The 13,534-nt window shown below is 44.1% G+C and overlaps 1 protein-coding gene and 1 pseudogene across 1 annotated transcript; both read right to left on the reverse strand.

Moving 5' to 3' along the window:
* Window positions 1-768: 768 nt before the first annotated feature.
* On the reverse strand, window positions 769-4,403 carry LOC103222371 (large ribosomal subunit protein uL11-like; annotated as a pseudogene).
* Window positions 4,404-9,134: 4,731 nt separating this feature from the next.
* Window positions 9,135-13,125, reverse strand: POM121L2 (POM121 transmembrane nucleoporin like 2). Its single transcript, XM_007973416.3, has one exon. The coding sequence runs from the start codon at window positions 12,981-12,983 to the stop codon at window positions 9,813-9,815; it is 3,171 nt and encodes a 1,056-aa protein (XP_007971607.3). The 5' UTR covers window positions 12,984-13,125; the 3' UTR covers window positions 9,135-9,812.
* Between the last annotated feature and the right edge of the window lie 409 nt (window positions 13,126-13,534).

The raw sequence follows: 13,534 nt of genomic DNA on the forward strand, positions 1-13,534 counted from the left end.
GTCAGGAGTTCAAGACCAGCTTGGCCAATATGGTGAAACCCATCTCTACTTAAAAAAAAAAAAAAAAAAAAAAAAAAAAAAAGGCCGGGTATGGTGTCGGGCGCCTGTTGTCCCAGTTACTTGGGAGGCTGATGTAGGGGAATCGCTTGAATCCGGGAGGCGGAGGTTGCAGTGAGCCGAGATTGCGCCACTGCACTCCAGCCTGGGTGACAGAGTGAGACTCTGTCTCAAAAAATAAAAAATAAAAAAAGAGTCCCCCTTTAACATCCATTTATGTATTTATTATCAGTATGGGCTCATAAAATCTTATTTTTCAGTGGTTTACAATTCCATTATTGCCTTGTTAATAACTTTGGTAGTCCATGTATCCCAGATTTTGTCAGAGGCAGACCCTTCAAGCTAAGTACTCTGTCCTTGTGACATTCCTCCACCATATTTCTTAAAACTTTCTTAATTTCTGGCATGACAAATTGTTCTAGGCTCTACTACATTTACCCTGTCCCCGTCCTGAAGTCTCCTATTTCTCAGAGGTGATCTTTTAGTGAGGAAGGTATTAGAGACCAATATCCAGGGTCTAGGTGTACTTACTGTTTCTAAGACACCTTTGCTTCTAGATTATCATCAATATCTAGGAAATACATGTGTATACTCACATATACAAAATATGCAAATAGACACACACATATGTATGTGTGCACATATACATGCATGTGCACATACATATGAATATTTTAATAATTATGAGTACCCAACGATATTTACTTTTTTTTTTCACTAGTTGTCAAATGATCCTTTATTGAAATACTTTCCTTTGTGCTTAACTGGCTGGGCATTCCACAGCACCACTGTTGATGTCATCTATGATGTCATGAGGGTGGCTGCCATCAACGTTACAGCCCACAGACTGGGCAGTCCCCAGGATCTCTTTAATGGTTCCAGAGAGTTCTCTGGCTAAGGATCGGTGCCACACCTGTCGAGCAATGTTGATGATCTCATCAAAAGTGATATTCCCACTGTGTTTAATGTTTTTCTGTTTCTTTCTGTCTCTTGGTGGTTCCTTGAGGGCTTTGATGATCAGGGCAGAGGCAGAAGGCACCACCTCAATCTGGGCCTGTCTGTTCTGAATGGTCCGTTTCACTGTAATCCTCAGGCCCTTCCAGTCACTCGTTGCCTTGGCAATGTCATCACCAACCTTTTTCGGAGACAGACCCAGGGGGCCGATCTTGGGGGCCAGCGCAGAAGTGGCACCGACTTCACCTCAGGTGCACCTCAGGTATACGACTTTGATCTGGTTGGGGTCGAACTTCGGCGGCTGGTGTCGGACGAACCCGGATTCCGGACGACCGAAGAAAGTTGCACCTTTGCCCCCTCCGAAAGCCGAGAGGTTGTTTTTGTTTTGTTTTGTTTTGTTTTGTTTTGTTTTTTTGAGCCAGAGTTTTTCTCTTCTTGCCCAGGCTGGAGTGCAATGGTGTCACCTCGGCTCACCGCAACCTCCACCTTCCGGGTTCAAGCGATTCTCCTGATTCAGCCTCCCGAGTAGCTAGGATTGCAGGCATGTGCCACTACCCCCCAGCTAATTTTGTATTTTTAGTAGAGATGGGGTTTCTCCATATTGGTCAGTCTGGTCTTGAACCGCCGACCTCAGGTGATCATCTGGCCTCGTCCTCCCAAAGTGCTGGAATTACCGGCCGGCGTGAGCCACCGCCCGTCCAGATATTTACAATTCTAATGTATCTCCTGAGGGGCTTTAAAAAAATTTTTTTAAATTTAAATTTTTATTGTTTGCCTTCCCACCATCTATTTGTATGATCCTCTTCTGCAATTAGAATAGTGGCTGAAATGATTTACTCAAATGAGTAAATCAACACATTTACTCACGTGCCCTATCCTATAATACACCTAAAATTGCTTCAAAATTGCTTTGTCCACATTACAACAGAAAACAAAATCAATTAAAAAGAGTCCAAGATTTGTTTGTAATTTTCGTCCTGCCCCAAGTTAAAAGTAACTTGGTCTGGTTTTTTCTTTTCCTACACCGTGGTTTGGTATTCTCTTGAATACCAGCCCAGACTGGAATGTAGGGCCGTGGTCTCAGTTCACTGCAACCTCCACCTCCCGGAGGCTCAAACCACCCTCTCACCTCTCCAGAATAGCTCGTGTTTTTGTTTTGTTTTGTTTTGTTTTGTTTTGTTTTTGTGTTTGTGTTTGTGTTTGTTTTTGTTTTTGTAGAGACAGGATTTTGCCCTTTCTCTCAGGCTGGTCTCCTGATCTCTTGGTCTCAAGCACCCACCCGCCCGGGCCTCCCACAGGGCTGGGATTAAAAGTGTGAGCCACAGAGTCTGGCAACCACTACACTTCTAGGTAATTGATAATTGACTTCATTGCTTCCTGATTTATCCTTCTGCATGTCTGTCTTATTTTTCCTTTCTTCTTGCACTTCAGAAAGTAATATAGTACTATAAATACTCCTTTGCGTTTTGCTTTTTCTTCACTTAACAATGTCTTCTAGAAATTGTTCCGTAGAAGTTAATAGATATCGTCCCTATTCACTCTGTTTCACACTATCCCAATGTGTACACGCACTGTAGGTATAAACTAGTCTCCTACGACTGGACATTTAGTCAAAATGCTTTTTGGAGTCAGTGGGTAAAAATAAATTGAAGATTGTAGGCCTAGGGGGTCAAGAACATCTACAAAGCAGCAAGATTAAAGGAACAAAACGTGCTCCCTTCATCATCTTATTTCCGTTTGTCCGATTCATTTTTTTGTGTGTAAATTCTCATTAATTAAGGTGCTCATTGTTTAGAATAATTTATATACTTTTTTTTCCCCATATGTAACGACTCACTAAAGAGGGCTTTAATTTAAATTTTTTTTCTCACGGCCGGGCGCGGGGGTTTATTCTTGTAATTGCCAGCACTTTGAGAGACGGAGGCGGGCGGATCGCTTGAGTCCATGAGTTCGAGACCAATATAGCAAAGCCCTGTCTCTACTAAAAATACGAAACATAGGCCGGGAGCGGTGGCTCACGCCTATAATCCCAGCACTTTGGAAGGCCGAGGTAGGCGGATCACCTAAGGTCAGGAGTTGGAGACTAGCCTGACCAACATGGTGAAACTCCGTCTCTACCAAAAATACAAAATTAGCCAGGAGTGGTGGCGCATGCCTGTAAACCCATCTACTCGGGAGGCTGAGGCAGGAGAATTGCTTAAACCCAGGAGGCGGAGGTTGCAGTGAGCCGAGATCGCGCCATTGCACTCCATCCAGCCTAAGCAACAAGAGTTAAACTCCGTCAAAAAAAAAAAAAAAAAAAAAAAAAAAAGTTAGGTGGGCGTGGTAGTGCGCGCCTGTAGTCAAAAAACAAAACAAAACAAAACAAAACCCATTTCCTCATCAACAACAAAAATTGCAAATATCGTACCAAGACTCCCCTCCCCGATTTTGCTATTGAATCCTGATGCATAAACTTAAAAAACATTTAATGCATTCCATTTCCCCCACTAGCATTTCAGATTTAACTTATTTGTTTCTGTTTTCCCCATAAAGTCCAAATGACTCTAGTTTATGTATGTGGGGATAAAAATGGTGTCTTTTTGGGCCGGTCGCGGTAGCTCACGCCTATAATCCCAGCACTTTGGAAGGCCGAGGCGGGCGGATTACCTGAAGTCGGGAGTTTCAGACCAGCCTGACCAACATGGAGAAACCCCGTCTCTACTAAAAATACAAAATTAGCTGGGCGTGATGATACATGCCTGTAATCCCAGCTACTAGGGAGGCTGAGTCAGGAGAATCGCTTGAATCTGGGAGGCGGAGGTTGCGGCGAGCCGAGTTCGTGCCATTGCACTCCAGCCTGGGCAACAAGAGCGAAACTCCGTCTCCAAAAAAAAAAAAAGAAGGTGTCTTCATGATTAACATATATTGCTTTAGAGAAGAATTCACAAAGCATTCTCGTTAACTTTATCTAAAGTTTACAAATCATGTGTGAAAGCGTACAAAGGAGTGACAGTGAGCAGGAGAGTCCAACCCAAGTAAAAATGCGAAACAGCTGGCCCTTCGTAACCATGGGTTCTGCATGCAATGGATTCAACCTACCGCGGATCTAAAATACTTGAAAAAACCCTGCGTGTATACTGAACATGTACAGAAATTTTCTTGTCATTATTCCCTAAGCAGTGCGATATAACAACTATTTACATAGCATTCGCATCATGTAAGACAGCGATCCACAACCTTTTTGGCAGTAGGGACCGATTTAGTAGAAGACAATTTTTCCACGGACCGGACCGGTACCGCTTCGCGGCCAGGAGGTTTGGGACCCCTGATATAAGGTGCGATAAATAATCTAGAAATGGTTTAAAGTATGCCGGAAAGTGTACATAGGTTATATGCAAATACTCGGTCATTTTACATCAAGGGCTTGAGCATTGGTAGATTTTACTATTCGCAGGAGGTCCTGAAACCAACCTTTCACGGATACCAAAGGACGACTGTATAGTTATTGAGCAGAAGTAAAAAATGCTTTTCCTTCTCGTGTACGAAAATTATAAAACCATAACATACCAAAGATAGGTGTGTATTATATTCACTGGAAGACAGAACGCGAATCCGCTGGAAATTAAAGTTAAATTTGTCATCTCTCTTTTGAAATGACTGATAAGGGAAGGTATTGCAAGAACAGATGAGAAAAGAAAACGATTAACGCCTTTATAAAAGTTAGGCGATGGAGTAATAATTAATTTTAAGACGTTAAGTAAGGAGACGTTGAGTATCTGATTTTCTTTATTATATCAAGCTACCCACGATCCTGGGAAATAGTGATCATTAACATAAACACCCTAGCAGAGAATGGTTTACGATCCGTCGACCTCTAGGTTATGGGCCCAGCACGCTTCCGCTGCGCCACTCTGCTAGCAGAGTGAAAAGACCTTTTACTTTCCTTTGCTAAGATGATAATCAGTGAGTTTATATTTACTCATATCAACAAATTCTGGTTTATTTATAAAATGGAATCCTATTTAGCTCTAAGAATGAATTTCTGGGACAACACAAGTACTCTTTAAATACACATAAATGTTTTTATTTGTTATCATTATTATTATTATTATTTTGGAGACATGGCCTCTCTCACCCAGGCTGGAGGGCAGCTAGGCAATCTAGGCTCACTACAACCTCTCCTCTGCTTCCCAGGTTCAAGCGATCCTCCCGCTTCAGCCTCCCGAGTAGCTGGGGCTACAGGCGAGCCCCACCACACCCGGCTAATTTTTTTTTTTTTTTCAGGTTTTGTATTTTTTGTAGAGAGGGGCTTTCTCTATGTTGCCCATGCTGGTCTTGAACCCCTGAGCTCAAGCAATCCTCCCGTCTCGGACTCCAAACGTGCTGGGATTACAGGCATGAGTCACCACGCCCAACTCAAATAAATCTTAAAATGACATAAATACATCTCAAAACCATAATGTTGTGCAAAAATGCCACACTATGGGATATACTCTATGATTTCACTTCTATCGAGTTCCGGAACAGGCAAACTAACATCTGGTGATAGAAGTCAGAATACAAGTTCGCTTGCAGGATGCATTATTGACTTGATAAGGGAACCCAATGCAATTTGGGTATTTTCTCAATCTTAATCTGGATGGTGTAATTTCAAAATTACATGAAATTATACACATATAAAATTCATTGAGGTCTATGTATATATATATTTTTTACATTTTATTGTATGTATGTAAAGTATACTTCAATAAAGTACTGAAAAAAGTGAAAGCAGAAATGAAGAAAGGAAAGAAAGAAGGCAAGAAAAAGGAAAGTATGTTCTATATACACTTCAGGGAGCTAAGGCAAAATTGACCAGAGGACAACTTCCTAAATGGAGTTGTAGAGCCATGAAGTGGTCCATAGGAGCAGAAGGAAATTTCTAGCACTATTTGGAAAAAGTATCTGAGCTGTGCCTCCCACAGATAACACCCTCTCAATGCAAAACTATTTTGCTGAGCTTTGCTCTCCTCCCAGGAAGGTAGGATTGTTTGTAAAAGGCCTTAATGTATGACAGAATGGTGGACCTAATAGGGGTACTGGCTCTGATAGATTTTGAAAGCCTTCTCCTAAATAAGAAGAAAGTTTCCTTTTAATGTATTAATTCCAAAAGAAAAAAAAAATTAAATGGAGCTCCAGAAAACTAAGAAATACTTCTTGCTTAACTGAGGTGCTCATTCATTCAATATTCAGGAAAATGTATCTGTTTGGACCATGGATCTGGACTTCAGAGGCAAAGAAAGATCTCCTGAGTAGGGACAGGTCTCTTCTGTGACTGGCTGCAATTACTGCATGAAGACCATATGCTTTTCTATTGTTTTCTTTTTGGCTTCCTTTTATGCATTGTTGTGAGTGGTTGGGCATCTGCAGTACTAACTATGCCAGTCCAGGAGTGGAGGAGAGGGTATATCCTGAGGTCCCTGGAAAATGAGTAAAGAGAGTCAGGCTATTTCTGTGGCAATGGTGGGGAAGTCAGTTAAAACTACTCGTGGGGAAATCAACACATACAGGGCAGCTGCTCACACACAAACCCACAGATAGTTAGACATATAGACACACACACAAAGGCACCAAACAATTTATAGCTATTCTTTAACCAGTCCTTTAATTTCATTAAATTCCAGCATTCTCTCTTTTAGAGAATCCAGTCATATCTTGCATGAAAGTTTCACTTGAAGTAAACACAACAACATTCAAGAGGAGTTATTCTGTTTCCTTAAGCTAGAGTACTAGCCAGTAAGAAGACTTGTAATATAGTTGTTGAATACAGAGTCTTTGGGGATTGAACCTGGGGTGCCCTCCTTAAGGGAGAAAGCCATAAGTCTTGCCATATTCTTATGCTGTGTTGATGAAGGATAAGAAGCAACTCTAAAACATTTTAGACCTGCACTATTCATGTACTTGTTATCTACAGTGGCTATTGAGCACATGAAATGTGGCTAGACTTAGCCTGGGCAGCATGGTGAAACCTCGTTTCCATAAAAAATTAGTTGTGCATGGTGGAGCATGCCTGTAATCCCAGTTACTTGGGAGGCTGAGGTGGGAGGATCACCTGAGCACGGGAGGTCGAGGCTGCAGTGAGCCGAGATCACACCACTGCACTCCAGCCTGGATGACAAAGTGAGACTTTGTCTCTAACAAAAAAAAAAAAAAAAAAGAAGGAAAGAAATGTGACTGAACTTGAGACGTGATGTAAATGTAAAACACACAACAGATTTTGTACACTTTATGTGAAAAAACTCTAATTTTTTTCAAATTAATTAAATGTTAAAATAATATTTTGAGTATATTAAATAATACATATCACCACCCATTTAATGTGGCTTCTAGACTATTTAAAATTATATACCTGGCTCGCTCACATTTGTGGCTTGTGTTATATTTTGTTGGACTATGGCTGATGTAGCCAGTCTGCATCTTGTATACCATAAATTTTTATCATGACCTCTTTTCAATGTCCATTGATTAATATATCACTAATTTTACAGTTGTAAACACAGTTTTGACATTCTTTAGACTAACCAGCATGGTGTCTGCTATCGATCCAGAAAAGAGAGCTGAAGCAATTGGATCATTCCTAGATTATTAACTCTTGACTAAGGAAAATGACTGCCTTCCAGGTGTAGATTGAAAATAACCTGATTGAAAATAACCCACATTTATATCATACTTTCTACACTGAGGAAAGTTGAAGACATCATAGGTGTTGGGTGTCCGGAAAGAGGACCGTGGAATGTACTATCAGCTAAGAGGCATTGTTTCCTCCCTGTATTCAAGTACTAGTCTAAAGGCTTAAGATGCTTAATTTTCCTTTGAGTTATTCTCTATTAATTAGGTAAAAGGCACAGAGTGATTGAGAAACTTTCCTATGTGAGGTAAGCCATGTGTCAGCCTAGATTTGGACTATATTATACTTTTACCACTACCCTTTACTCCAGGAAAGTCCCATAATGAGGGGTGAGGAGCACAGTCTTTGGAGCCAAACTACCTAGCAACAATTTTTTAAAATTTAAAGTTATTTTTCATCGACAAATCATAATTGTCTACATTTATGAGGTACAGTGTGATGTTTTGATGTTTCCATATATGTATACAGTGTGGAATGATTAAATCAAGCTAGTTAATTAAATTAAATCAGGTGCTGGATATGTTCCCTTGCCTATCTTTTATTTTTTCATACCCAGAGGAGCTGAATTACCTATCATTTTTTATGGTGGGACATTTGAAATTTACTCTCTTATTTTGAAATAGGCAATTCATTTTTGTTGACTTATAGTCACCTTGCTGTGCAATATATTTCAAAACTTATTCCTCCTATCTATCTGAAACTTTGTACCCATTGACCAATAGCTCATTCCCTTCCTCTCCCCCAACCCCAGTAACCACATTCTACTCTTTAGTTCTATGAGTTCAACTATATTAGATTCCACAAATAAATGAGATCATGTGGTATTTGCTTTCTGTGCTTGTCTTATTTCACTTAGCATGATGTTCTCCAGGTTCATCTTACACATTTGCAAATGACAGAATTTCCTTCTTGTTAAGGCTGAATAATATTTCATTGTGTATCTATACCACATTTTCTTTATCCATTCAGTCATTGATGGACAGACATTTAGGTTGATGCCATATCCTGGCTGTTGTGAATAATGCCGCAATAAACATGGGAGTGCAGATATCCCTTCAACACATTGACTTCAATTTCCTAGAATATATATCCAGAAGTGAGATTGGGGCATCATATGGCAGTTCTATTTTTAGTTTTTTGAGGAACTTTCATACCATTTACCATAATGGCTGTACTAATTTACATTTCTACCACCAACGTACAATGTTTTCTCTGCATCCTGGCCAACACCCTAGACGCAATTCATGCCTTTGTCACTTTCTCACTGTGTGTCTTTAGACAAACTACTTGGCTTCCTCATTGTTCTGTCCCCATCTGCAAAATAATGACTGAAACAGTGCCTACTCATAGGATTCTCATTAACTCAATAGTTTGACAGTTTCTCATAAGGTTAAATATACACTTATCATATGACCCAGCAATACCACTCCCAGAAATTTTCCTAGAGAAATGAAAACAGGTTCACACAAAAACCTGAACATGAATGTTTATGGTAACTTTACTTATTATTGAGAAAAAATGGAAATAAATGTTCTTCAACAGGTAAATGGATAAATGAACTGTGGTATACTCATACAATTGAATACAATTAAAAATGGATTTTTAATCATCAATAAAAGAAATAAATGATTGATATAAGTAACAACTTGGATAAATCTCAGTGGCATTATGCTGAGTGAAGGAAGCCAGTCTCCAAAGGTTACATACTGTTTGATTCCATTTAAGTGACACTCTCAAAAAGGCAATGTATAGTGACTGACAGAGAACATGTTAGCGTTTACCAGCAGTAGGGAGGGTGGGATGTATGAAAAAATGTTCTTACTGATAGACATTCAACTTGTTTGGAAAGGCTGGATATTATAGATCCTGCTGATGTGCATGCTGCACACCTGACACAGAGAGGAGTGGACAGGAAGGGGAAGGCGAGGTTCTGTTCAAATCCAACGGAACACCTGGCCTCAATCTGCAATCACCACTAGATGCTTTAGTCCTTCACATTCTTCAAGGATGTAGATTAGTACACACAGTGTGAACATCTAAAGCTCCAGCTTTAGATCTGAAGTATGTTTACTTTAGAAAATTGGAAGACACTGAGGTTTTTCAAAAACAATACTGAGGTCCAAATCAGGGTGCAAGTGACAGGGAACACCGGCTACTTCTTGTAGGCATGATGCCTTCGGGAATGCCCTTTTTCCCGATTCTTTGAGGTTTTTGATTTTGTGCCCATGGAAAATGAAGAGGCTGATGATCTAAAAGGTCCTCTCCCAACAGCGCCCTGGGCAGGTGGAAAAGGCATCCCAAAGTCAACACTGCTGCCTGCCTTAGCTTGTCCAGGGACTGGGGTGCTTTGAGCAATGGGGGCCATAGTCTTTCTTGCAGAAATGCTGGCTCTCCCCAAGGCAAAAGCTGTGCTGTGGCTGGGCAGGCCTTGAGTGTTCTGGCTCCAGCCTTTTCCATATGGGATCATGGTACTGGTGGTCCCACTAGGCAATGCTCCAATGCTGAAAGCTCCAGAGGTGGAGCTCATGTCTGGGCCAGTCATTCTAATCCCAGACTCATCACAGTCCATAGGGGTCACGAATCCCCCAAAAGCGAAAGGTCGTGGGGCTCTGCTGCCAAACACTGAGCCAAAAGCCCCACTTTGGTGGGTCTGAATTACAATTCTAAACCCAGTTGTACTAGCTTGACTAATGGGAAAACCTGCTGGAATGCTACCAATGCCTGGCCAGGTGCTGGCAGGGGTTTGAGAGGTGGAGGCTGAGGGTATCAAACACCCTAAGGCTGACTGTGTGGTACTGATGAAGGCTGGCTGAGCTGGAGTTGGCACTGGGGTTGGCAATGCCACTGCTGAGCTCCCAAAAAGAAAAGAGCTACTGACACTTGGAGAAAGGGCTGGCTGGGAAGGCCCTTGTTTCTGTCCATCTGTGGCACCAAATGCAGGCTGGGGATTAGCTCCTTGGGATAGTGGGAAAGGTGGCCTTGAGCTTGATCCCAAGGGACTTGTGATTGCTGGAGTCAGGTTGGAGACGCTGGGGGATGATGCAGGCCAGTTCGTGGATACTAGGGCTGAGGCGGGCAGAGGGCTGCCCACACTCCTGAAATTAGCAGTGCTGCTTCTAGGGGATATCTGGACAGCACTGGAAAGGACCTGGGTAAAGATGGTGACTGTGTGCACAGTAGGAATGGTAGGACGGTGGTGTGGTGGGAAAATGAATCCTGTGGCTGGGGTGAAGTCGGCCCTGAAGGCCTGAGCAGTCCTAAGCAGGAAAGTGTCACAAGTGGAAGGGACAGAATAAGTGTTGCCTATGGCACCTGTAACATTCACTACACCAAAATCCAAAGGTGGCTTAAAAACAGAGTCTTTAGATGTGCTGGCTAGGGTGGTGGGCATGACCACAGTGGTGGCCTTGACCAGGCCATGGAAATGATGGGTAGAAGCATGAGTAAATGGAGGAGGGGTCTGCTTGGAGGAGAAAGGAGCTATCATGGGCATAGTTTTAAGTGGATCTATGCTGCCAAAGATAGGCTTGAAGGTAGGAGTTAAGGTGCCCTGAGTTGTGGAGAGGGAAGAGCTTAAAGATGCTGCAGCTGTGACTGAAATTTTGGAATATGAGGAGCCTCCAATCTTGCTATTGTGCAGGGGCCCCAAAATCGGTTTTAACATGAGGTGAGCAGAAGTTGCATCAGGAGGTGCAGATGGGGAAAGATGGGGAGTTGGGCTACTCACCATTCCAAGCAAAGTACTTTGGATGGTGGGTGGTGCAGGTGGGTCTGGGGGCATGGGAGACCTGTCAGCCTGAAAGGTAGAAGGCAGCCAGATGGTGTCAGTAACTGGTGATGTGGGAGAGGTGGGGGTCAGTAGGATGAAAGTAGCTGTGGGCTTTGAGTCTGGAGAGGTGCCTGGAAGGAGCTCTGACTGTGAGCACCCTGGTGGGGTTGGTAGGCTGGGTGTCTTCAAAGGAGAATGGGTCACACTGGTTGCCTCTCCCGTGGACTGTGGGGAGGTCAGTGGACCTAGAGACTTCTGCATTTTTGTTAAGTTTTGCAACTGAGGACTCGCCCCCTGGGTTAGATCTGTTTCCGAAGAAGGCAGAGTGAGAGACAGGGAAGGCTGAATAGCAAGCCAAGTCTCAGGGACAGGGTCTGTGGTGACCTCAGTTGTATCTTCTCTCGCGTTGTTGCTCCGCTGTAGTTCAGTTTTCTTCCCCAAGGTCAAGTCCTCATCAGAGACTGCATAACCAAGCTGGGGAAGTGGGATCTCCGACAGCAGGTTCTCAGGGCTAGACGGCAGCTGTGGAATCTTTTGATTTTGCTGCCTAGAACTTCCAGATGCTCCTGAGGACTCAAAATCTGATACCAGTGGGACTGGAGAGTAAGGCCGATGATCAATTTTTTTCTTTTTTATTGGCCACTCTGGTGTCTCGAATGATACACTGGGAATACTTCTTTTCCAAGGGTCTGAGAAATTTCTGGAAGAGCTGTAAGAGCTGGAAATAGCATTCCTTTTGGAGCTGAGGGGGCCACCTCTGTATATGCTGGCCAAGGAGCTCATGGAGGAGCAACTGGGTCTCTTAGTCAAGCTGTGATCCGAGCTCCAGGAATGGAGACTTCTCTTCAGCGGCCCAGGCCTGGGCACAAAAGAAGTGAGGGTTCCATTTTTCATCAGAGGCTTAAATGCAGATGGTCTGGTCTCTGGACTCCTTCTCTTACTGTCCAAGCCCTCAGGGAATAGTGGTTCTTCCAACCTCCCTTTCCCTTTTCTGCACTCTCTGAGGGCCCTTAACACTGTCTCCTTTGAACACGGATCTGAGGGCTCCTCAGAGGGTGGGGGTCCTGCAAGGGCAATTACATCTTCAGGAGAAGTGGAAGGGGACACCCTCTCGTCAGGAGGAGTGATCTTGATGGTCACTGGGCTCCAAATTGGCCTAGGATGTCGAAGAGACCAAATAGTCCGCTTTAAGTAAGTTTCCCACCAGTCTGAAGGGAGAGGCCCCAGGGTGGAATTCTGGGACTTCTTCATGGGAAAGCGCCTCCAAGCCTCGTTGGCCAGCCACGTGGTTGGATTGGCAGGATCCAGGTTTGGCGACCTCCTCACAGGTCTATACCGTGGGGCAGGGTGGGCGCGGTGGACGAACTGAACCCGATGAACTTGGTGAAGGGGCTGAGTTGGCCGGCGTTTCGTGGGCCTCTCGGGCAAGTCGGCGCGCACCTGGGCTGGGGACGAGGGCGAAAGTCCCAGCTTGCTCAGGAAACTGCCCATGAGGAGATATGAGGCGCAGTCAGTGGCTTCAAGCAAGGTTTTGGCTTCCGAGGTTTCAGACATCTGCACAATCGGACCGAGTCGAAGAGCGCAGTGTTCGGTTGACCGTTGGGATTCACGCGCGAGGAAAGCGCGAGTCTCAGGGCGCTTGGCATTCTCCAGACCCGGCACCCGCGGGAACGGGGGACGCGCGGGACTTCAGCAGTCCCAGTAACTTGCTTAGCTGTTTTGAGACCTCAGCGGGGCGGTCAGACGTTTTGCTCTCTCTGCAGCGAGTTACAGTACTTGGCGCCGGGAGAGGAACTCGAGAGGAAGCGCACGGCCTCTCGCCCCTGGCGTCCGCAGCGGCTGTCTGGGACCCTGTGGTCCGGATTCACCAAGTGGCGCGGAGCTGGAATCGAGTGGGTGCACAGTTTCCAGGCTGCGACTATTATGGGCCTCGAAGGTACAGGCTCAGGGGGCTCAGGGCCCCGGCGCAGATCTGTCTGCCCGCGGGATCCCCTGAGTCTGAGTGGGGAGCACTATCCGCGCCCCGCAGGGTGAGTGCCGGCGGCTTTCGCAGGTGCGCAGGACTGGAGGTCTGGACCGGTGCATTTGTGCCGTCCGGATGGCAT

The sequence above is a fragment of the Chlorocebus sabaeus genome, chromosome 17 (assembly GCF_047675955.1).
Source record: "Chlorocebus sabaeus isolate Y175 chromosome 17, mChlSab1.0.hap1, whole genome shotgun sequence".
Lineage (NCBI taxonomy): Eukaryota > Metazoa > Chordata > Mammalia > Primates > Cercopithecidae > Chlorocebus > Chlorocebus sabaeus.